At 45.8% G+C, this 23,202-nt stretch overlaps 1 protein-coding gene across 2 annotated transcripts in view; it reads right to left on the bottom strand.

Moving 5' to 3' along the window:
* Bdh1 (3-hydroxybutyrate dehydrogenase 1) overlaps window positions 1–23,202 on the bottom strand; it is a 39,440-nt gene that overhangs the window by 2,297 nt on the left and 13,941 nt on the right. For both annotated transcript variants that reach the window (XM_027935987.2, XM_027935986.2), the window contains exons 3-6: window positions 18,248–18,320; window positions 17,342–17,452; window positions 7,208–7,349; window positions 627–779 (exon numbers count right to left, since the gene is read on the bottom strand). In XM_027935987.2, the coding sequence (XP_027791788.2) occupies window positions 627–779; window positions 7,208–7,349; window positions 17,342–17,452; window positions 18,248–18,320 (479 nt within the window). The remainder of the gene's footprint in view (window positions 1–626; window positions 780–7,207; window positions 7,350–17,341; window positions 17,453–18,247; window positions 18,321–23,202) is intronic.

The following is a 23,202-nucleotide window of genomic DNA, read 5'->3' as shown; positions in this document are numbered from 1 at the left end:
TAGCCAGAGCCAGCTTGGGCCACCATCAATGTGAGCAAGAATTTGGGTTTCCTTTTAAAACCTATGGCTGCCCCTGTGTTCATTCCTGCTGTTGCTGGGGCTTTGGGATAGATCTGTGAGTCTTACCACAATTGTTTGCTATTCCAGGGAGAAAATCAGAACCAGGGACTCTTGTGTAGTTTGCTTACATTCAGCTATCCAATATGGTTTGGGTATTTTGTCTGTTTTCCAAATTTCTAATCTTGATTATTACTATTTTTAAGCTTTTTTTTTTCTATTTTTAAACTTAATACCACAACTGTCTCATTTTTTGCTTTGGTGTAACAACCCACAGAATGGATACACTAACATTTATTTAACTGCATGCTATGATACAATGACATGTACATTCAGCCTGTGCAGAGTCCAAGAGTGGCTGGATTCTGTTATACCTGGATACATAGACTGCTGACCTATCACTTGCTCTACTTCCTAAAAGCCACATATCCCTGCCTGCCACCATCTGTGGGCCCAGCATGGCCCCAGGAGTCAGGAGCTCAGCCTTGCCAGTATGGACATTGCCTCTGGCGGGATAGGTCTTTCATTATGGTAGGTCCAGGGTCAGGCAGGGGCTATCTTCTACTCACCTTTGGCTCTTCGAAGGAGGGGAAGGAAGGATTTCGTTGTCCGCACCGTGCCCCAGAGGTTTACTTCCGCCACCTCCTTGTAGGTCTCCATGCTGGTGAACTCCACCTCCCCAAATGTCGAGATGCCCGCATTGTTAACCAGCCCCCACATCCCTGGACAGGAAAGGACAGAACTTGGTCACTATGTAGGAAAAGCCTCAGACATCACCCATTTCCTTCAGTCCACTCTGCCCCCAACTGTTGTCTCTTTTCCCCATCTTCCTGGCCTCTTTCCCAAAGCTCTCAGGAAACTTCTAGAGTCACCCAAGAAGGACAGGAGTTAGACCAATCTGAAGTCCTGGATGTCTGGAATGATCTTCAGTCTGGAGCATCCAGGCCTCTGGTCACCTCTGCCTGAATCAATCCTCAGAGGCCATTATGACCCAGTCCTGCCGGGGCTCCCTCTCCTGTGCCTTACCTCACCTCCATTCTATGCCACTCATTTCATCATCACGCCCTGCACCTATTTTTTCCTTCCTGCCTCTGAGCTCTCATTTATATCTTCCCTCTTTCCAGGAGCCAAGGAAACTTGAAAATCTTCCAGACCAAGCCCCCCCCCTGGAGAACCATCAAGGGGCCCAACCTTCAAGACACAATAAGTTAGGGGCTCAGCCAAGCCATGCTGGGTCAGGCCCAGTGCTCCTGAGACCCTCCTAACAATGACTCCATTCTCATCTTCCTCCTCTGAACCATGACACTGTTGGTTGTTAGATGTCAAGGCCCCAAGACTCAGTTCATGAATATCCCCTGTGTTTCCCTGTGCTCTTTGCTAGCAGAGACCGTTTCCTTAGCTTGAGTGACACCCTGGGGCTCAGAGCATACACACTGTCATGGTGTACTTGGGTTGACTGATTCCTGCAAGTCTAACAAGAGACGGCTGACTTTTGTGAACTTAGAGAATACTGGTCCTAGAGAGTTCTTGTAGTTTATTTAGTCTCCTAATTAATCAGCTAGGGACACTGAGGCCTTGAGGAGAAGGGACAGATATAAGTTTAATCAGGAAGCTGAGGCAGAGCCAGACCTGAACTGGGGGCTACAGGCATTAGAGAGCCTTGTTTTGAGGACCTTCTTGGGGTTAGTTTTTGGGGCATAAGGGCTGCCTAGGCTGGGGCCTTAGGACAGAGTCAGGCCCAGACTCTCTGTTGTGGAAATCCTCAGAGCTTCGTCTCCTGGGGTTCACTGTCCAGCTCAAAGTCCTGAGTTTTTCCCAGGGCACAGTTTCAGCACTGAGCTCCCCTGTCCCCTGTGGGAACTGGGCCTGGCCTAGCTTTCCCAGTTCATCAGGGAAATAAGCTTGTGTAAATGACAGAGTAATTACTCTCTCGCTGCTTTCCTTCCATAGTGCCCAAATTAAAGCTTCATCTACTGACCTCTGGCGCCTTCTTCAATTATGGAGAATTAAGGACATTTATTAAGGAAAGGAAATTACTGGTTAACAAAGCCTCTGTGAGGAGCTATTCCACTCTCCATGGCTGCCTGCCACTGGGGCCTCCCCTCTCAGCACCCTTCGTGACCTTGACCTCGACCTCAACCTTGACCTCCTGACCTTGAAGCCTACCTACTGACATAAAAATCATTCCTGCAACCCACAGCTCCCACCTTCTCCCTGTCCCCACCCCTGCCTCTTTCCAGGCCCCAGGAAGAACAGGAAGCCTCTCCCTGCGATTGTGGCCAACACTTGGGCCTATTCCTCTCCCTACTGCCATGCTGGAAACCATCAGTCCTGTTTCTCTTACACAGCTTCAGCTTTTTCCTTGTTCCCTGCTCCTTCCCTTTACTACCATACACATCAAGTGCTCAATAAATGTGTGTTGGATGAATGACTATCTGCAATACCATGTCTCTATATCCTAAACAACCTTCTTTAACCCTACAGTCTGCCCTCCTTCCCTCCACGGCCAGGCTTCTATGAACACTCTGCCCTCTGCATCCCCTCTGACACCACTCTGGGTTCCCAGCCCCAGCCCAGTTGACCCTCTCTGGGTCTCCCTTTCTAGTCTCCAGGGGCCAGGTGCTGAGGACCCTGACCCCCAGCCTTCAGTTTCCTCCACCTATCTAGGACATGATAATCCTAGTGCTCCTGAATGCTCACTTGTTCCTTTGGCATTGATGACACCCTAGCATCTCTAGCATCCTCCCTGATACCCAAAAAGAAGTGTCCTGCAATGTCCAGTCCTTGGCCTACTTCTCCTGAATTATGAGGTAGACTTCTGTACTTTGTGGAATTTTCCAGGGATTTTGTGTTTGATTCATGTGGGACAATATCACCTGACTTTTTCCACCTGAAAATAAAACAATTATATCTGACACTACTATCCAAAGAATCTTAATTAAACTTGACCTGTGAAAGCATGCTACTCCTTGATTAGAGCTCTGCTGACTTGACAAGGGGTAGTAGTTGACCTGGTATCTCTCAGACAATGCTCTAAATAAACTCACAGCATTCCTGCTGGTCTGGGTGACAGCTGTTTTTCTGGAATAGTTCCAACATCACCTCCATGTCCATGGTTCCCAGATCCCTTCAGGAGTCAGCCCTCTCCCCACAACCCCAGCTGCTAGGTCCCACAGGTCCCCATGTCACCCTAGCCACCACCAACACATCAAACTCCCAAGCTGCCAAGCCTGCTCCTCCCCTTCGTTAATGGCTTCACTTTCATCTTTGACTCCTCCACTCCTTCACTTCTCCCCCACCTAAGGAGTCACTGAGGACTGTTAGTATCAGAATAACAGCCCTCAACTAAGTAAGCACTTTGCTAATCTCACCTGATCAGGTCATTAACTCACCTGATTCTTATAACTGACCTATAAAGTAGATACAATTCTCACATCTGGAGGAGGCAACTGAGGCCTAGGGGAATGAAGCAACTTGCTCAGTGTTACCCAGCTAGCGGGTGGGAAAGATGGGATTTGGATTCAGGACTGTCTGGGGACACAACCCTTATACTTAACCCCATGCCGACGTTGTTTTTCTTTGCTGTGTTCATTAGAATCAGTTCTTTCTTCTTGTTTCCACCTGTAGTAACTCTTGTACTATAGGGAAGGCTCCTCCCAGGTCTCCCTGTTTTGGTCTCTGTCCTTCACCTCTACCCATGACCCCTCAGCCAGGCCATCTTCCTCCCATTAGTCACTTCCTGCTCCTAAGGTTCCCAGTTGAGTTCCTGCAACTCAGTATACAAGGCCTTTCCCAGCCACCCTCCCATGTATTTTGCCTCTCTAGATCTATGTCCGGTTCCCCACTCCTCAACCTGAGAGCAGCTTTTGTTGAGGTTCTATCTATGTTCCTGCAGTGGTCGGATCTGGGCATGAGTGTGGGGCAGCTCACAGTGCATCCTGCTTCACAGATGGAGGTGATGGTTCACACCCAAGTCACACTTCAATTAAGAGGCAAAGCCCAGGGCACTTGCCTGGTATGTGTGAGACACTGGGTTCGATTCTCAGCACCACATATAAATAAATAAAAAATAACAAAATTCTATCAACAATTAAAAAAATTTAAAAAATAAAAGAGAGGCAAAGCCCAGGGTAAATCCAGTTTTCCACTCACTTCCAGAATGAGGATGGGGGATAGGGCCCTCCCTGCCCACAGCATAATACCCCCAAGGCCATAACAGCCCTTGAGAGGTTTTGTCCTGAAGCCACTTGGCTGGTGTCCAACCACAAGTTCATCCTGCCAGCACGCTGCCTTCTGCTCCTCAGCACACTACCAAGTATACAGCAAGTACTCAGTAAATGTTTACTGATTGACTAGTAAGTAATGATGCCAAGATCAAACCACACCCACAGGCTGCCCTCTGATCCTTTGGCCCAGCTTTCCCTTAGGATGAGGGTAGGGAGGGTAGTCAGAGGTTCCAGATGTCCAGTCCGTAAGAGTCTTGCCATGGAGGAAAGCGGCTGGTGGCAGATGGCTGGACCACTCCAATCAAGACAATTCCATTCATCTTAACCCCCAAGGCTGGTTCCCCAGGCTTTGGTAGCAACTGTTCCATGGAGCCAGAGTGACAGAAACAAACTTGCCATCAAAATGTGCCCCAATATCCAGGGGTGGGGAAGGACACGTCTTCTGAGAAGTTCCTCTCTGGGTAAGATGTGAATCAGAGGTGGCCAGAGCTGGTGGAAAACTCTGGGAGAGCGCCACCTGGAGTTCAGAGCCAGCACTGCCCAAGGAGTGGGGATGGGTGCTGCCTTACCAGGAAAAAGCCAACCAGAGCCACAAGGGAGGAGAAATGAGGGGGAGGAAGAGAAAGAGGGGAGAGAAAGAAGGAGGCATGCAACCACATATCTGACAGATTTATTTTCTCTTTTGGACCTAAAAGATTTCAGATCCTTTTCCAAAAATTTCAGTATGGGTTAAGGAAGGCTGTGGTGAGTGTTTTATTAAGCCCTCCCCAGAATGCCTCATGTGGAAAAGGCAGGAGGGAAAAGTTTGTGTGTTGGGTGCTGGGTTTAAGCCTAGATGCCAGGGCAGAGGACAGCACCTCCCATTGTGTGGCTAGGGGCGTGGGGGACCCTGCCTTGCTGGGCTAGTCTAACTAGCCAATCCAGTACAGGGAATGGAGGTGGCTCTGCCCCAGTGTCCCGGCCATTCTGTACCAGGTCCCCCCTGGCAATTCCTTTCCATGAGCAGTTTAAATCACCACAAGCCCCACAGGCTGCAAACACAGCTGACTGCAGTTGTTTTCTTGCCTGATGGTTTATGGGGGCAATTTCCCACCTCCTAGTGGGGACAGAGAGGGCGGAGCAGATTTACCACTGCTGGGGTGAGGCAGGCTCTGCACTCGGGCTGGTAATCATCCCAGTGGGACCCATCCTGCCTTTTCTTAATGGGACAGGAGCGCAGGCTCTGCCTGTTAATTATTAAACAGATGTTCAGTGAGTTCAGCAACTCACAGGCGTCTCCTCAGAGAACAGTGCTCAAAAAAAAAGGATGTTGTGGGGGTGGGGGTGGCACTGGGCCTGCTAAGGGGACACCAGTGACAAAATACCTGTAAAGCAACAGCTTGTCCACAGATAGCCACACAGAACAGGCGGGATTCTCAGAGATGACAGCATTTCCACCTGACACCCCCCCACCCCCCACCCCCCCCAACCCCTGTGCTCAACACAGAAGGCACAGCACAGACGCTGGCCGTTCCCCTTCCATCCTCCCCATCTGGGGAATGGAGTCACTGCTCAGGAGAGCTGCCTCCAGCCCACTGTGCAGAAAAGCAGAGAGCTAGATGAGGCACCCTATTTCTGCCTGGGCTGTGAGAGCACAAAGATCAACTGCACAGACTCACTCTTCTGCTCTTCCACAGATGCCCTGAGCTGCCAGTTATCTGAGCCCCAGCCATTGCTGCCCTGATCTACATGAATGGTGCCCCTTGGAGTTAGTCAGCAGAGCTCTTCCCATCAAGGTCTTCCATGTGACTGAACTGGAAAACACTTGGGGACATCTGGGTGCTTATGTAACAGGGACCTTCTGCAGTATTTGACCCTTTTGGTTACTGGGCCCCCAAAACTTTCTGTTCCTTTAGCTTTGGGGCACTCTATCCAACCTCTGTAACAAACCTGGCCCTAAATATTCACAATACCCAGAAGTCCTCCTGGATACTCCCCCAAGTGTCCCATGGGCACTTCAATGTCTTCCCGCACCTCAACCTGTCCTTGCAACTGAGGACACCAGGAATGTAGGACAGAGACCTCTTGCGTCTCCCTTGTCCAGTGCCCACAGTCATCAGGCCCCTCCAGCTTTGCCTTCTAAGCACTCCTAGAGCCTGATCCCTCCTTTCCCAATGCCCACCACCCTGTCCAGGACTTCTGAACTACACGCCTCTTCAAACCACCCTCCACGTTGCCAATGTGACATTAGAGTGAGTTTCACAAAAAGACCCCTCCAGACCATTCTCCCCCAGACAACCCCTTTGATGGCTCCTGAGGGTCCTCAGGAGGGCAGCCATACTCTGCTGGCCGAGCACCCAAGGCCCTGCTGACCTCCTTCCCCAGCCTCATTTGCTGTCATCACCTCTACCAGACTCCATCCTGGGACCAGACCACTCACCAGGGCCCAGCATCCTGGGCTGTTGCCCACCACTGCCCATGCTTCCCTGCTCCTGGACTGGCCTTCCCCACCCTCTGTCACACTGACCCATTCCCACCCAACTCCCAAGACTGGATGCATCCTGGTTTCCTGTGCTGTCCTACCTCTCAGTGTGCGGCTCCCTGATGTCATAACTAGTCCCTCTACAATGTCCTATATGTCCTCAGGGACAGACTGTGCCTGGGTCATCCTGAGTATACAGCCCAGAACCTGGCCTAGAATGGGCATCTAATGAGCCCTGGCTGAACTGGCCCAAACCAGTGCATACCCATTCAGCCCTCCTATATTCCCCAAATCACCTTCTGGCTGGTTTCACACTGCCCTATTGCACAGGTGTATTGAACTCGATCCACTTCCTACTCTGAGCAGGAGGCAGAGTTTAAACAATAAATAAAGGAGACTTTGGGCAGGATACCAGCAAATGGAGGAGGACATTTAGGACATGCCCCCTCTGAATGGCCCCTACCTTTCTCAGGGTCCTTCAGGCTTGAGTGGACGGTCTCCACTGCTCTCTCCACCTCCTCATTGTTGCAGACGTTGAGCTGGATAGTTCTCAGCCGGTCACTGTTCAAGCTGTCCAGCTCCTTCACCCCAGCATCCCCCTTGTCCTAGGGAAGAGAGAAAGGCTGCATTCACCTCCCACCTTCCTACCCTGGGGCAGACTTAGAATGAGGACACTGCCAAGGCAGGGGCTGACCGGGGTCCCTGCCAAAGCCTCAGGTTTACTGACAACAACACGTGGTATTCTCCGGAGGTGTGGCCAAGCTGGCTCACCAGCAGGTAGTTCATCACCTGCCCCCCACCACTGGTGACTTCTAAGCATCAAGCTAAGTGCTACAGGGGTACTGAGAGCAGGAAAAAAAAACCCTTGCTCCATGGCCGCACTGACAGTTCAGAGACTTGGGTGGGTATTGGACCCTAGCAGTAGAGTACATGCCAGTTGCTACTCTTTTGAGTATGAAAGCCCAGAGTTGCCAGATGCTCAGATTTTTAAGCTAGTAATTGGTATTATGTCTAATTTTTTAATGTTTGGACAAATTATTCACCTTGAGGGAAAAAAAAAATTATGTGGGCCTAAGCATGTCCCCAAGCCATGTATGACCAGAGGCTGCCAGTTTGCTGTCTTTGACCAGAAGGGCCCATTAAGCCCCACGTGGTAAGAGGCCAGAGCCAGGTTCCAATTCCAGTTTAGTCAGTAACCAGGCTCTATGCCCTCAGGTGTGTCCCTAAAAGGGACTCAGTTTTTCTGGCTGTAAAATAAGAACACTGATTAGATTAATAAAATAAGGAAAGAAATCTTAAAGCAACCTGCTAAACTATAAAGCACTACACAAATTCAGGTTTTATTAAGCATGAGAAAAACTGTCACTCATTTGGCAAACATTTCTCAGGCCTCTGCCATATTCTGGCACTGCGAGAAGCGAGAGACATGAAGATAAATTAACTGTGTCCTTGTCCTTGGAGTCACGTTCTGGGGAAGGAGACAGATGAGCAGGCTGACAGATGTGCTGGCTGTAGGGATCCTGTTGGAGGTGGGCAGGAGCACAGAGGGAAGGACAGCAGGGACACCTTCCAAAGGCAACTGCATCTGAGGACATGAACAAGAGGGGGCTCATGGGAATGGAGCCCTTCAGGAAAAAGTAAGAGGACCCCACCGTGAGCCATCTGTTGTAGTCAGTGCAAAGACAGAAGGAAGTGGGGGATGGAGGGCTGGAGAGGTGGACAGGGTCTTCATGGGAGCACTGGGCAGCTGCTACAGAGGTTTTCTTTCTTTTAGTACTAGGAATTGAACCTGGGGGTGCTTAACCACTGAGCTACATCCCCAGACCTTTTTTACATTTTATTTTGTAAAAATAAAATGTAACCTCACTAAGTTGCTGAGGCTGGCTTTGAATTTGCAATCCTCCTGCCTCAGCCTCCCAAACCACTGGGATTACAGGCATGTACCACCTACAGGGTTTTAATAAAAGTAGAATCATTTTCTGAGTGTGTACGGTGCCAAACACCACACTAAACACCTGACATGCTTTCTCCCATTAGCCCTCACGTCACAAGATGGCTTGTGTGACCACATTTCATCCTATGTGCGGGCATGCTTTTTTTCAGAATAGGGATGACCTATACTTGATGTGAAAAGTAATCTTCACCCATCATAACTTAATTGGCAGTGATTTTTCTGAGTGATGCATGGAATAATGATGCCCCTTACAGGAGGACCAGAGTAGCTGCCAGAGAATGAAGTGAGAGGAAAAGTGCCTGTTCCCTGGCCCAGGGCTTGCTGGGGCCCTGAAGCAAACATCCTGGGCCACCGCACAGCAGGAAGGCCAGGATGGTCAGTACCATCAGGGTTGGAAAGTTCTCCTCAGACTGAACCTTGTAAGTGGTTTGTACCAGGCAGGCCCTACCCTGGACTGGGGAATCCATATCATGCCATTTCAAAAGAAGGGAGGAGAAAATAGTGGAGGGACCACATCGCATGGAGCCAAAAGTGCTGGAGACGATTACTCTGAAGAACTGGGGGGACATGATTAAAGACGCCCTGCTCTATGCATTCCCAGAGAACATAACCAGGGCCAAGAATTAAGTTCAACTCAAAATGAGGGGTGAGTTTCTCAGTCTGGAGATGGCATGGACTGCCAGGGAGGAGTTTAGGCAATGAGGCTGGAGAGAGAAGACGATGGTGTGGGGGTCAGGTTGATCTCCCTCTGACATCTCTTCCAGCCCTAAACTATCGTCATCTCACAGCTTGGTTTTCATCACAAGCCTCCCTAGCAAAAAAGAAAAGTGTCAGGACTCATGAGTCTCTGCCCAGGCCTGGAGCCTGGAAGACTCCTTACACCCAGTCCCCTCTACACAGAGCAGCCAAGCTGGAGGCTTGGTAGGTCTAAGGCTCAGGCCAAAATCCCCCCATGAGCCAATCTCCTTCCCCCTGCAAAGATGACAGATATCTGATCTTTAGGGCAGAAGCTGTCACTCTCTCTACCAGAAAAGAACTTCCGGAATGACATCTCCAAGATAAGGGAACCAGAGCAGTGCCCACAGACACCTCTTTTCAATGGATGGCATATAGGCACCAGGAAACATAAATCTTGCTTAGCATAGTCACCCATGTGGTGGCCTCAAAGATGCCCCTCAGAGCAAAGCCCATGAGGTCTTATGACAAGGGGTGGCTGGCATCTATGGACAGAGTCCACCTTGATGCCTGAGAGGTATTTGAGTTGCCTTCCTCCTCTGGAGACATTGTTAACCCTGTTGCCATTGCTCAGCCCTTCTAGACCCCTACACCACATCTCTCCTCATACCTCAAACCAACATCATGATGATGACCCTGCAGTCCCCAGGGTAAGACCCTCGGTCCAAGTCAGCCTGCCCACACAGGAACTCAATCTGGCCACTTGCCTATAAAGAGCTTTCTCTGAGAGGAAATAACGGGTTAATCCCACTGCCCACCACTACAGGTTCAGCATGTGGGCTACCTCCCCACCCTCCCCAGGGACCCTCACCTGCTCCTGAGCAGCCTACTGCTACTCCTGACAGACATGCCAAAGGGCCAGAGACTGTGAGCTTGCCCTGGCCTCCCAAGCCACCTGCTGCTTCTGGCTGCAGATGATGGCAGCCCATCTGCTTAAGGACCCACCTGTACTCAAGCCAAGGTCTCACTGCCCAGCCACGCAACTCCCTGGTTCTCCTCTACAGGCCTCCAGAATCTGCTGGACTGTGTCTTGATGTCCAGAAACAAGCTCTGGTCCTGCCACGTGGTGCTGGTGTACTTGGTTTACTGACCAATCCACTTCTTCCTCTCAATCTCTTCAACTCACCTGTCAGCTATTTTCTTCCACCCCTGGATGAAATTTCAGGCAAGACTTAAGAGTTTTTCTACTCATTCACAGATACAGGCAGACACTTTGTTTTGGTGGAGTCCAGCTCAGTCCACTAATCAAATAACTCCAGTCCGGCTCAGCCCTGTGTGGACACCCAAACTCCCAACTTGTATCCTACTTGAAGCTAACCCCTCACTAGGCCAGAAGGAGTATGGGAGGCCAGAGGTTCTTTCTCCCTCTTTCTGCCCACTTTCTAGCTCCTCCTCTCCTATTCCCTTCTCTCTAACCCTCCCAAGACTGGGCACAGGGGCTGGCAATGATCTGCTGTTGCTGCCCTGACCTGGCAGAAACCCAAGAGCAGGCTCTTCCTCCGTGGGTCACTTCTGTGGATTCTGCAGAGACCCTGACCCTGGAGACCTCTGACTACCATCCTATGGTCAAGAGAATGTCTCTTCTAGATGGGCATCTTCCCCGTCATCCCTGGGCCTCAGGACAGACCTTCCCATCAGTCTCACTGGGCAAGTGCCCTAAAGACAACTCCAATCAGCTCTCTCATTGTCCACCAGGCCCAGACAGCTGTGTCCTGCAGGGCAGAAGGACAGCCCTTTCCCTATGCAGCTGTGGGCTTTGCTCACAGATGAGCCACTCCAGCCTCATTCTCAGGCATTTAGACTTCTTTTGGTGAACATCAGCATCACACTCTAGACTCCAGGGCACAAGTGGTTGCTCTCCTGGAAGTTCTCTTGAAGCCCACTGTCCTTCACTTGGGACCAGAGTGGGGACAGCTCACAAGCCTTCCCACTCTCTAGCTTCTCAAACCACTGAGTGAGGGGTTCATCCTGGCAGAGCAGAGTCAGTCCCTCAGCACACAGTATCAGGCGGTCTCACACTCCAGGCAGCGTATAAGGACATGTGGCATATGTCATAGGTGAACATCGTACCACATGTATTGGAACCTGCAGAGAGAGGAGCTGGCCAGGCACTGAAACATTTCCAAGATGGGCAGGAGGATCCAATGAAGAAAATGAGAAGAACCCAGAGGACATAAAGTCTAGAAGCAAAGTGTTATAAGCAAGAGTGGCTAATCTGGTCCAAAGCTGCTGCTGGGTGAATGTGGTCAGAGAAAATGTCATTGCATTTAGCAAAATGGAGGCCACTGGCATCCTTGATAAGGTCTGGGTCAGAGACATGTGGGGCCCTCCTGGCTGGGTTCTGCCTTCTTTTCCCAGCTCATCTCCTTTCTTCCATGAGGGCATTGGGTACCAAGACACCTCAAACCATGGTGGTACCTGGACATGCCATCTCCTCTTACTTCATAGGTCTCACTTGTCTTTCCAGATGGCAATGAAACATTGCCTCTCATCAAGCCTTGATGTGTATGGAAGATCTGCTCCCTGCACCCCTCACCTCCTGCTGCTCCCGTCTCCTCTCTGCACCAGCCACAGTGGCCTCAAATATACCAGTCTCCCTTCCTCTGGGGCCTGGGGATTAGCTGTCCCCTAGATATATGCAGCCCTTGATCCCTCATCCCTTCTGGTAAGGGAGTGCCAAGGCACCTTCTTGATGAGGTCTTGTGTCCTTCTACCACACTCATGCTCCGCCTTCTTCCTGCTTTATTTTTCTCCATAGTTCTGGTCATTCCACAGAAAAGCAACTTACTATTTACCTCATTCCTTGTCTACATTCCTGACTAGAATGTCAACTCCACAAGGGCACAAACTTTTCCCTGAATTGTATGCAGTATGCCCAACAGAGAAAATTGTATGCTGTATGTCCTCATACCCTGCTCATTGTAAGCGCTCAACAACAATATGTTGAATAAATAAACAGAAGATAGGGCAAAACCTAATGCAGGTGGATTGAAAGAAAATGGGATGTGTGTGTGTATAAATATGAGAAAATATCAAGAATAAACAAGCTTGAGGGTACTTTCTATGAAGGGGAATGGAGAAACAGGATGTAGTATGTATAGGCTACAGTGGTGTGTAGTGTGTGTGTGTGTGTGTGTGTGTGTGTGCGTGTGCATGTTGAAGTGATCCAGGATATCCCCGCCCCCCTCAGTGTTGGAGATTAAACCCAGGGCCTCAAGCATGCCAAGTACAAGCTCTACCACTAATCTATGTCCTTAGCCACTCTGACAGGTTTCTGATTTGCATAACTTGTGAGATGCCAGGTAGAAGTAGTCACAAGGTAGGTAGGCTCTAACAGACCCAACCTAGCAATAATCTTGTGTGTTACTTGTGGGTACCAATCACCAAATCATAGAATCATAGCTACAGGAATGGAAGGGCCTAAGATCATGAAGGGCTTAAAATCATCAGGAAATTGAGGGCCAGGGAAGGGAAGTGTTTGCTCAATCCCCTTGAAAGTCCTCCTTCTGCAGCACACAGCAGCTCACAGCAGCCTCTGCCCTGTGCTATGGAGTCAAGATGTGGCCCTGTGTCACTAGACAAACCAGCACGATGGCATAGGTGCCAAACAGAGGACAAGGGACTTTAAAGGCACCAAATGATTTTGTGGCATCACAGCTCCTGCCAGGACTGCAGAGGCAGGTCCACATTGTGCAGCCAAGCATGCCACACCCTTCATCCCAAGCAGGTTCTTCGATGAACTGAGGGAGGAGACACAGGGAGAGCCCATCGGGGGAGTCAATCTAAAGCCTATACACCTTCCGAACTAGTTCTTACACATCTACAAATTTTTTCCTAAGAATTGCCAATAAAAAAGCCTGTAATCCCAGTGGCTCAGGAGTCTGAGGCAAGAGATCACAGGTTCAAATCTAGCCTCAGCAACTAGTGAGTCCCTAAGCACTTAGCAAGACCCTGTCTCAAAATAAAAATATAAAAAAAAGGGCTGGGGATGTGACTCATTGGTTAAGAGCCCCTGGATTAAATCCCTGGTACCAAAAAAAAAAAAAAAAAGGCATTGTCAACAAAAGCATGTAAATATATACATGAAAGGCTACTCACTGACACTTTCTTGTGGTAGTGGGATGGTTCTGGGGATTGAACCCTTGGCCTTGCACATGGTAGGCAAGCACTCTACCACAGAGCTCCATCCCCAGCTGAGGCTTTGTTTTTAACAGCAAAAGTCAATCTTGGGGCAACAGATTGGGAAGACTTATTCTTTTATGTCATTCCTTTCCATATTATTTGAATTTGTTGTGAATATATTGTATTATGCTTATAATTCAAAATTAGTAAAGATTCAAAAGACAAACCCTTCACTGATCTGAAACAATGTTCAAAGGATGGCAATGTGAATTGCTTTATTATTTGTTCTTATTTATTTTATTGAATATTTACATTGTGAACAGAGACAATATTTTATTGTTTTTTGTGGTACTAGGGATTGGACCCAGGGGCGCTCTACCACTGAGCTACATGCCCAGCCCTTTATATTTATTTATTTATTTTGAGACAGGATCTCAATAAGTTGCCAAGGCAAGCCTCAAACTTTTGATCCTCCTGTATCAGCCTTCTGAGTTGCTGGGATTATAGATGTGTGCCCAGCAAGAGAGATCATCTTTATAAAAATATTAAAGCTAGTATGAAAAATTCTTTGGGCTGGAGATGTAGCTCAGTGGCCTAGCATATTCTTGGCCCTAGATTCAATCCTGGCATGCATGAATGCGTGCATGCGCATAAACACACACAAATCTTGAACATCCCCCAAAGGCCTATGTGTTAAAGGCTTGGTCTCAGGGTAACAATGTTGAGAAGTGGTAGAACCTTTAGAGGGCAGGACCTAGTGAGATGTCATGCCTTTGAAGGAAATTATGGTTCCCCTCCCCTTTATCTATGCTTCCTAGACATGAGGTGACCAGCTCTGCTCCACTACACACTCCCACCATGATGTGCTGCCTCACAGGCCCAAAGCAATAGGTTCCACCAATCATGGACTGGAACTTCCAAAACTGTGAGCCAAAAAGAATCTTTTCCCTTTATAAGTTGATTACCTCAGGTGTTTTATTATAGTGACAGAAAGTTGACTAACATCTGGATTTCTAGTTTTCAAAATAGAAAATGTCTCACCCACTGAGCAGAGACAGCAAGTTGTCCCAAACACCCATTCTTCCTTTCTATAGCAGGCCAACTGTGACTTTTTAAGCAGGGTACATATTATCTTAGAATACCTACTCCATTCAACAGCCTCTCTCACAGCCAGGTAAGGCTGTGTGACTAATTTCTGTCCAACAGAGTAAGAGCACAGGTGATATATATGTACAGTGTCTATATTCTGCCCTTGAAGAACAGGGGTGGGGCACTCAAAAAAGATATACATATCAAAACTACACTGAAATACAGTTCTCATTTATCAGATTGGCAAAAATCTAAAGCACAAATGTAAGCTGTTGGTAACATTGTGTGGAAATAAGCACTGACTTATAGTACTGATAGTAATATAAAATTATATAAGCCCTACAAAATTTGGAAATATCTTAAAAAATGACAACATATTTTATTTACCTTCTAACCTAAGGGCAATCTCATTCCTAGAAGTTTACCCTAAAGATGAACCCCCAACAATATAAAACTGCATATGTACAAGGTTATTCATTGTGGCATTATTTGTAATTGCAAAATAGAGAAAACAACCTAAGTGTGTATCCATAAGAGACTAGTGGAGTAAATTATAATCCATCCACATAATGCAGTACTGTGAAGACCCTAAAAAAGTGAAGAAGAGCTCTGTGAAGTCACACAGTAGGACTTCCAATATGTATTGTTAGGTTAAAAAAAAAAGAGCACAAAAGATCTAGGCACTATGCAAACATTCCAATTTGTGTAAGAAGAGGGTAATGAAAGAATGGGGTAGAGAAGATAATGAGACAAGTAACTACTGTAGTTACCTGTTTTTGTTTTTGTATTTTTTGTATAGTTTTGACTTTATGGTTAATGTTTCACATATTCAAAAATTGAATTAAGTTGGGGCTGGGGTTGTGACTCAGCGATACAGTGCTCACCTAGCACATGTGAGGCACTGGGTTCGATCTTCAGTACCATATAAAAATAAATAAATAAAATAAAGTTATTGTGTTCAACTACAACTAAAAAATATTTTTAAAAAATTGAATTAAGCCAACAAGAATGGGGGAAAACAAAATACAAATGAAAAAGTGAACCACACTGTGTTTTAAATTAATAATACAAAGATAAAGAAAAAACAAAAATTAATCCAAGTAACTTTTAAACATTATTACTTTGTACACCTTCAATCAGTAAACAAAAACACTCTAGAGAAATCTATGTAAATAGACATAGTTTGTATATATGTATGTGATTAGATATGACATCTTTGAGCCCTGTCCACTGAGAAAAACAAGGAGCAGCAATGCCCTGTGCTTCTTAGCAATGAGCACACCTAATCCCCAGATTGTGGTGTGTAAAAGGAACCAGGTACAAACACATGTCTACACAGAGACACGTATGTGAATGTTCAAAGAAACATTGTTCAAAATGACCCAAAATCTAAACATCTTAATCCAAATATTCATCAACTACTGAATGGAAGTTTTAAAAGTGTAGCATATCCATGTGGTAGAGTATTTTTCAGCAATAAAAAGGAATGAACTACTGATACATGTTATGACATGGACAATTCTCAAAAATATTATGCTAAGTAAAAGAAGCCTGGTGTAAGACCATAAGATTATATAATTTTGTGTACATAAAATGTCCAGAAAAAACAAATCTAAGGAGATAATAATGGTAACCTGAGGGCTTGAGGTAGATGTGGATTTAACTATAAATGGTCAAGAGGGAAAATACTAAGTGAGGGACATGCTTTAAAACTAGATTGCACAGGAGGCTGAGGCAGGAGGATGGCAAGTTCAAAGGTAGCCACAGCAACTTAGCAAGGACCTAAGCAACTTAGTGAGACCCTGTCTCAAAATAAAATATAAAAAGGGCTGGGGATGTGGTTCAGTGTTAAGTACCCCCAGTTCAATCCCCAGTACCCCCCTAAAAAAAAAATTGGATTGCAGGGGAAATGGGGACTAAAATGGACTAAATCAAATTCCATGAATGTATGATTTTTGTCTAAAATGAAACCAACTATTATATATTATATATAACTGTAGTGCTCAAAAAAAAAAAGCTAGATTGTAACGATAGTTAAACTAGTCTCTACATCAGGGGAACAGTCCCTTAATTACTTTTGTAGCCTCATGTCCCAGTGCTTCCCTTTATACACCCTAAATCTCTCTTGATGTCCCAAAGGAGCTTCATGGTTCCAAGACTTTGCTTGGGTTAATCCTTCTGTCTGACAGGTCATTCTTCCCAGTTTCCACTGATGAAAGCATTATTTATTCTCCACAGCCCAGGACAAATGTTACCTCCTCTATCATGCCAGAATCAGTCCCTTCCTTCTCTGTATTCTCTTGAACATTCTTGCACGTCCCTGAGAATGCTCTTCATTCTAATTCTTCAGCTATGACTATGCATGTTGTCCTCTCACCACCAGACAGTGAGTTCCTTGGGGCAGAGACCATGTCGTATTCTTTTACTGCACCTAGCAAAGTGTCAGGCACATCATTAACACTTGGCAAATAAATAAATGAAGGAATGGATGAATGGATGGATGGATGGAGAGATGGCTGGCTGGCTGGCTGAATGGATGGATGGAAAAACTATGAAGAAAAATGAGAAGCCAGTGGGAAAGGTACAGGTTATTTTAAAGAACATATGAACCAGTGGTTAGAAAAGCAATTAAAAAAAAAAGCTACAAAGAGTAACTACATATAAAGGATAAAGGTGAAGAAAATGGTTTTCTCTTACCTTTAACAAGCAGCCAGCAAATACAAGGAAGCCTTTCGAATGCAGATGCTTGGCCAAGGAGAACCCAAATCCAGAGTCGCAGCCTGTGATCAGGACAGCTTTGCTGCCAACCTATTTTAGAAGGTCAGACCCCAAATTAGGAATTCAGGGTCCCAAGGCAGAGTGACCAGGTCCCCTACCCTCTGGATCGTAACAGTTAGTGCTGAGTAGCCCAGGCCTGGCCCTCCACTCTTGGCTGTGCTATCTGGAGAAACAGTAAACAACAACATGTACTGCAAAAACCTGGAGTCAGAATCAGGAGACCAGGTTCCACCCAGACTCTGCTGCCAACTATCAAGGCTGCTTGGGGAAATGACCTCTGGTTTCAGGATCTCGATTCCCTCAGTTACAATCACTATTATCATCATTGTCATCATCTTCATCATCAGAGCTGTGCTTCTCAAGTGCAATACTGACTGTGTGAAAGGCTCAGTGTCCTTCTTATCTCACAATTACCCACATAGAAAGCATGATTACTGCACCCTGTTACCAGTGAGAAAAAAAGACATGTTTTCAATGCCCTATGTAGTTAGCTAGAATGGAAACCAGGGCAGAGAGATTTCAGAGTCTACCTCTTAAGCCCCAACCTGCTGGGTCGGGGGGGAGGGGGAGTTCTGGCTCCCCAGCAGGTCTCCATGACATCTCCCTGGCTGAGAGGGGCGGGAGTACCTCATCACAGCTCCTTGCAGGTCTGGGAATGTTGGTCTCACTACTGATGTGGGGCTTAAGGGTAAGGATAAATGAGAAAGTGGTTCACAGTATCCTAACATACTAAGACCCTACTGTGAGGATGGCTCAGGGGCTGGGGTCCAGAAGGAAGGGCTCTGACCATCTGGCTGGTTCCCAGGGAACTGGACTTCCACTCACCGGGTCCACCTCACTGGCGTAAGTCCGGCGCCTGATAGAGGTGAAGGAGGTAGAGCAAAACAACAGTGTGCTTCTGCAAGGGAAAAAGAAGCCATGAGAATGAGGCTAAGCTCCCACCCTAGACCTCATTCCTGCAGCAGAAGCAACTAGGACATGCTCAGCCAGCCTAGCCTAAAGCCCCATGGATTATCTCCCCACTCCAGGCTCTGGGGACAACTTGCTGGTACAGCTGAGAAAGAAGCCCTGTTTCTACCAGGTGGCTAGGCTGATGGACAGTGAGCCAGCATTTGCTGTAGCCACTGTAACCACTGTACAGGAAAAGTCATCCTGAGAATAAAGCCAACCCGGAAGCACTTTTGCTGGGAGGCCCTGCCAAAACCTGACTGTCTGGTGTCCCACTCCAGTAAAGTTCTACTTCCTGCTTTTCAAGGTGACACAGACAGGCAGTGTTTCAGACCAATTCAAGTGTGAAATGTTCTCTCAGAGATATATCTTTGTTAAAGTCTTCTGCATATTCAGTGTCTGCTGAATTTAATGCTGCTTCTTCATAGTTATTTTAATTAACCCTTTTATTTTTAAGTAATCGTAGATTCATATGCAGTTAAGAAATAATACAGGGTGTAACTCCACATTGTATACAACCACAAGAATGGGAAATTATACTCCATGTACATATAGTATATCAAAATACATTCCACTGTCATGTATAATTATGAAGAAGAAATAAAAAATTATTTTATATAATAAAAAGAAAGAAAGGAAGAAAGAAAGAGAGAAAATAGGAAGATGTTAGGCACCTTTTGCCCAATTTCCCTTAATGATGACATCTTGCAAAACTATACTAAAAGTCAAGGTGTGATAGTGCACCCCTGTAATCCCAGTGACTCAAAAGGCTGAGGCAGGAGGATTGCAAGCTTGAGACTGCACAATTTGGTGAGACCCTGTCTCAAAATAAAAAAATTTTAAAAAGGGCTGAAAATGTAATTCAGTGGTAGAGTGCCTCTGGATTCAATCCTTAATATTACAAACCAAACAACTGACCATACAACAATATCACAACCAAGATATTGACATTGAAACTGTAAAAATACAGAACAATTCCAACACCACTACATGGTTCCCGTGACCCTATTAGGTTCCTGTGACCCTACTCCTTCCCACCCTACTCTCCTTAACCACTAATCTGTTCTCTACAATTTTGTCATTTTAATAATGTTATACTAAAAGTAGAAAACAGTAAGTCATCTTTGGGGTTTGGCTTTTTTCATTCAACTAATTCTCTGGAGATCCATGCAGATTGTTGTATATATGGAGCTTTCTCTTTTTATTGCTAAGTAGTGCTCTGTGGCTTGGGCATTTGTTTGACTATTTACCTACTGAAGGACTTCTGGGTTGTTTCCAGTTTGGAGTTATTATGAATAAAACTGCTATGAACATTCTACGACAGGTTTTTGTACAAACATTACGTTTTTATTTCTCTTGGATAAATGCCCAGGAGTACAATTGTTCAGTCATGTGATAGTTGTATGTTCAGTTTTAAAAGAAACTGCTCAACTGTTTATAGCTACAGAGTGGCTGGAGCACACATACGACATTCCCAGTAGAAAATGTAGTAACCCATATCCTTGCCAGCATTCAATAGTGCCACTAATTTTTGTTTTAGCCATGCTGAAACCTGTGTAATGATGATTTCACTGTGGTTTTAATTTGCATTTCTTTAATAGATAATGATGTGGAACATCTCTGTGATCATTTGCCATCTGTCTTAGTTTGGGCAACTGAAACAAAATATCAGTTTGGGCTGCTCAAACAACAAAGTGGCTTATAAAGTAGCAAACATTTTTCACAGTTCTGGTGGTCAGAAAGACCAAGATCAAAGTATCAGCAGACTATATCTTGTAAGAGCCCATTTCCTAGATACACTGATGACTTTTCACTATAACTTCACATGGCAGAAGGGGAGGTCTTAGACCTCTTTTAGAAGGACACTAATGCCATGCCAAGGGTTCCACGTCCATGACCTAGCCACCTCCAAAGGCCCTGCCTCCTAATACCAACAGCTGGAGGATAAGGGTTTGAACATATGAATCTAGGTGGAATACAAACAGTAAGACCACAGCACCACCTGCATGCCCTCTCTTCATGTGTTCTGTCTATATTTTAAATGGATTATTTAGCCTTTGGCTATTGAATCTTAAGAATCCTTAAGATGTTCTAGATACCTTGGTTACATTTGTGATATACAAATCTTTTTCTCCTAGTCTATAACTTGCTTTTTTATCATCATGACAGGATCAAATGCTAGAAAAAAACTGTTTCTCTTCCTTTTTCTTTTTCCTTTTTATTTATTTATTTATTTATTGTGGTACTAGGGATTGAACTCTGGGGTACTTTTTACCACTGAGCTAAACCCCCAGTCCTTTTTTTATTTTGAGACAGGATGTCACTAACTTGTTGAGGCTGGCCTTGAACTTGCAATCTTCCTGCCTCAGCCTCCCAAGTTGCTGGGATTACTGGCTTGTGCCATTGAACCTGGTTACTATTTCATTTTGGAAGTCTGATTGGGTCATGTGGGACTTGGCCTACTTCTAGAACCCGAAGATTTTCTTCCATGTTTTTTTCCTAAAACTTTTATAGTTTTATGTTTTGCATTTTAGTCCATGATCCATTTTGAGTTTATTTTTATGAGACTTAGGTCAAAGGATAGTTTTGCCTATGAATTTCCAGTTGCCCCTGCATCATGTTTTGAAAAATGTTATCTTTCCTCCATTGAATCACTTTTGAACTTTTGTCAAAAACCAGTTGAACATATTTGTGTGGGTCTCCTTCTGGATTATCTGTTCTGTGCTCCTACCTTATTTTCCTTTTTGAAAGTTGTTCTAGAATTCCATTTCTTTTGCTTTCCATATCAGTGATAGAATAATCTTGTTTTTATTTACAAAAAAAATGTGACTGGGATTTTGATAGAAATGGTGCTAAACCTGTATAATCAGTTGGAGAGAACTGACATCCTCACTTTGTTGAAGATGCCCCTGAATACTCCATTTATTTAAGTCTTTGACTTCTTTCATCAGTGTTGTGTAGTTTTTAGCAAACTCTGGGAATGTTTTTGTTTTATTTATACCTAAGTACTTCTCTTTCTTGTTTGCAATGCTGGGGATTTAAGCCAGGACTTCACACATGCTAGGCAAGTGCTATACCACTGAGCTTCAAACTGCAAACACACATTGCCCCCCCCCCCCTGCTTTTTTTGAGTAATCATAAATGGTATTGTTTTAAATTTTGGTATCCACATGTTTGTTGCTAGTATATACAAATACAACTGATTTCTTTTTTGGAAGCAGGTACCAGGGATTGAACTCAGGAGCACTCAATTACTGAGCCACATCCCCAGCCCTATTTTGTATTTTATTTAGAGATAGGCTGTCACTGAGTTACTTAGCATCTTGTTTTTGCTGAGTCTGACTTTGAACTGGCAATCCTCCTGCCTCAGCCTCCCAAGCCACTGGGATTAGAGGTGTAAGCCAATGCACCTGGCACAAATACAATTGATTTTTGTGTTATCTTGTATATAATCCAGGCATAGTGGTGCATGCCTATAACCCAGCTTCTCTGGAAGCTAAGGTGGGAGATTACAAGTTCAACTTAGCAACTGGCCAACTTGGCAAGACCCTGTCTCAAAATAAAACAATAAAAAGGGATGAGAAGGTAGCTCAGTGGAAGAGAACCTGAGCTTGTGTGAAGCCCTGAGTTCAATCCACAGTACCACAAAAATAATTGAAAAAGCAAAAACCTACTTCCTTAAAAGGGCAAAAACCACTTTTTACCCTAGGGAAAAAAATAAGTAACCTGGGTCCTCTATAGTCATACCAGTCCTAGATTTCTGAGTGCTTCTACTACTACTGTTAGTGTGCTGCAGTCTTAACTGATACATTGGCCTTCCAGGGCCGAGAGGGCCCTAAGGTTTTAACCCAAAGCCCGTGGGAGAAGATTGTGTATTTCCCTGGAGGGTCCCCTCTGCTGGACAACCACTGACAGCTATACTAGGCCAGCAGGTGAGACAAATTACATTTCCGGACAGTCAGTGCCCTTTTTGATAATCTGGGATCAGGGGTGGGGGTGGGAGGGGTGTCATTAGATTCTGAGAACAAAAGCTTCCTTATTTCTGCCTAAACCAGAATGAGATGGGTGGAAGAAGTGCATCTAGTGCCTCCTCAAGGGTCTATGGAGGAACCTGCTGCCCCTCTGAGCCCTGATATCCAGGGGCTTGCCTGGCTGCATTTAAGAAGTGGCCCCCCCTCCATCTCCTGCTGACCAGGGCATTAGCTTAGACTTCTTTTTTTAAAAATCTATCTATCTATCCATTCATTCTGAGGACTGAACCCCAGGGCACTTTATCACTGGGCTACATCCCCAGCCTTTTGATTTTTTGTTGTGAGACAGGGTCTCACTAAGTTGCTGAGGCTGATCTCAAACTTGCTATCCCCCTGTCTCAACCTTCTGAGTAGGGATAACAGGTGTGCACCATTGTGCCTGGCTATTGTTCCGGCTTTTTCCCTATCTTACCAGTCTGTGTTTCTATCTTTTTCATTGCTCCCATCACACATTAGTAACAATAACCAGTAACCCAGCTTTTTGCTGAGAATAGTCACTGAGTGAATTTGACAGACTAAACCCAACAAGATGGAGTTCAGAAGAAACAGACAGTGGTACAAGGACAGCTTAGGAGGAATGTGGTCTTACAGCAGCATCCATGAAAAAATTCAGTCATGAATCACAAGTATGATGCGGCTGCCACAAGAAGCCGTGTGAGCCCAGGCTGGACAGGAAGGAACCCAGAATGAGGCTAGAAGAGCCCTTTTCCACTCTCTCTGGGGCAAGTACCCCTGGAGTACTATGTGTCACACCTGGACTGACAGAGCTAAGCACTGGTGCATGTAACAAGATCCAGAAAG

This window comes from Marmota flaviventris, chromosome 8, assembly GCF_047511675.1.
Source record: "Marmota flaviventris isolate mMarFla1 chromosome 8, mMarFla1.hap1, whole genome shotgun sequence".
Classification (NCBI taxonomy): Eukaryota; Metazoa; Chordata; class Mammalia; order Rodentia; family Sciuridae; genus Marmota; species Marmota flaviventris.
The sequence above is the reverse complement of the archived record's forward strand: the minus strand, read 5'-3'. Positions and strand labels throughout refer to the sequence as shown.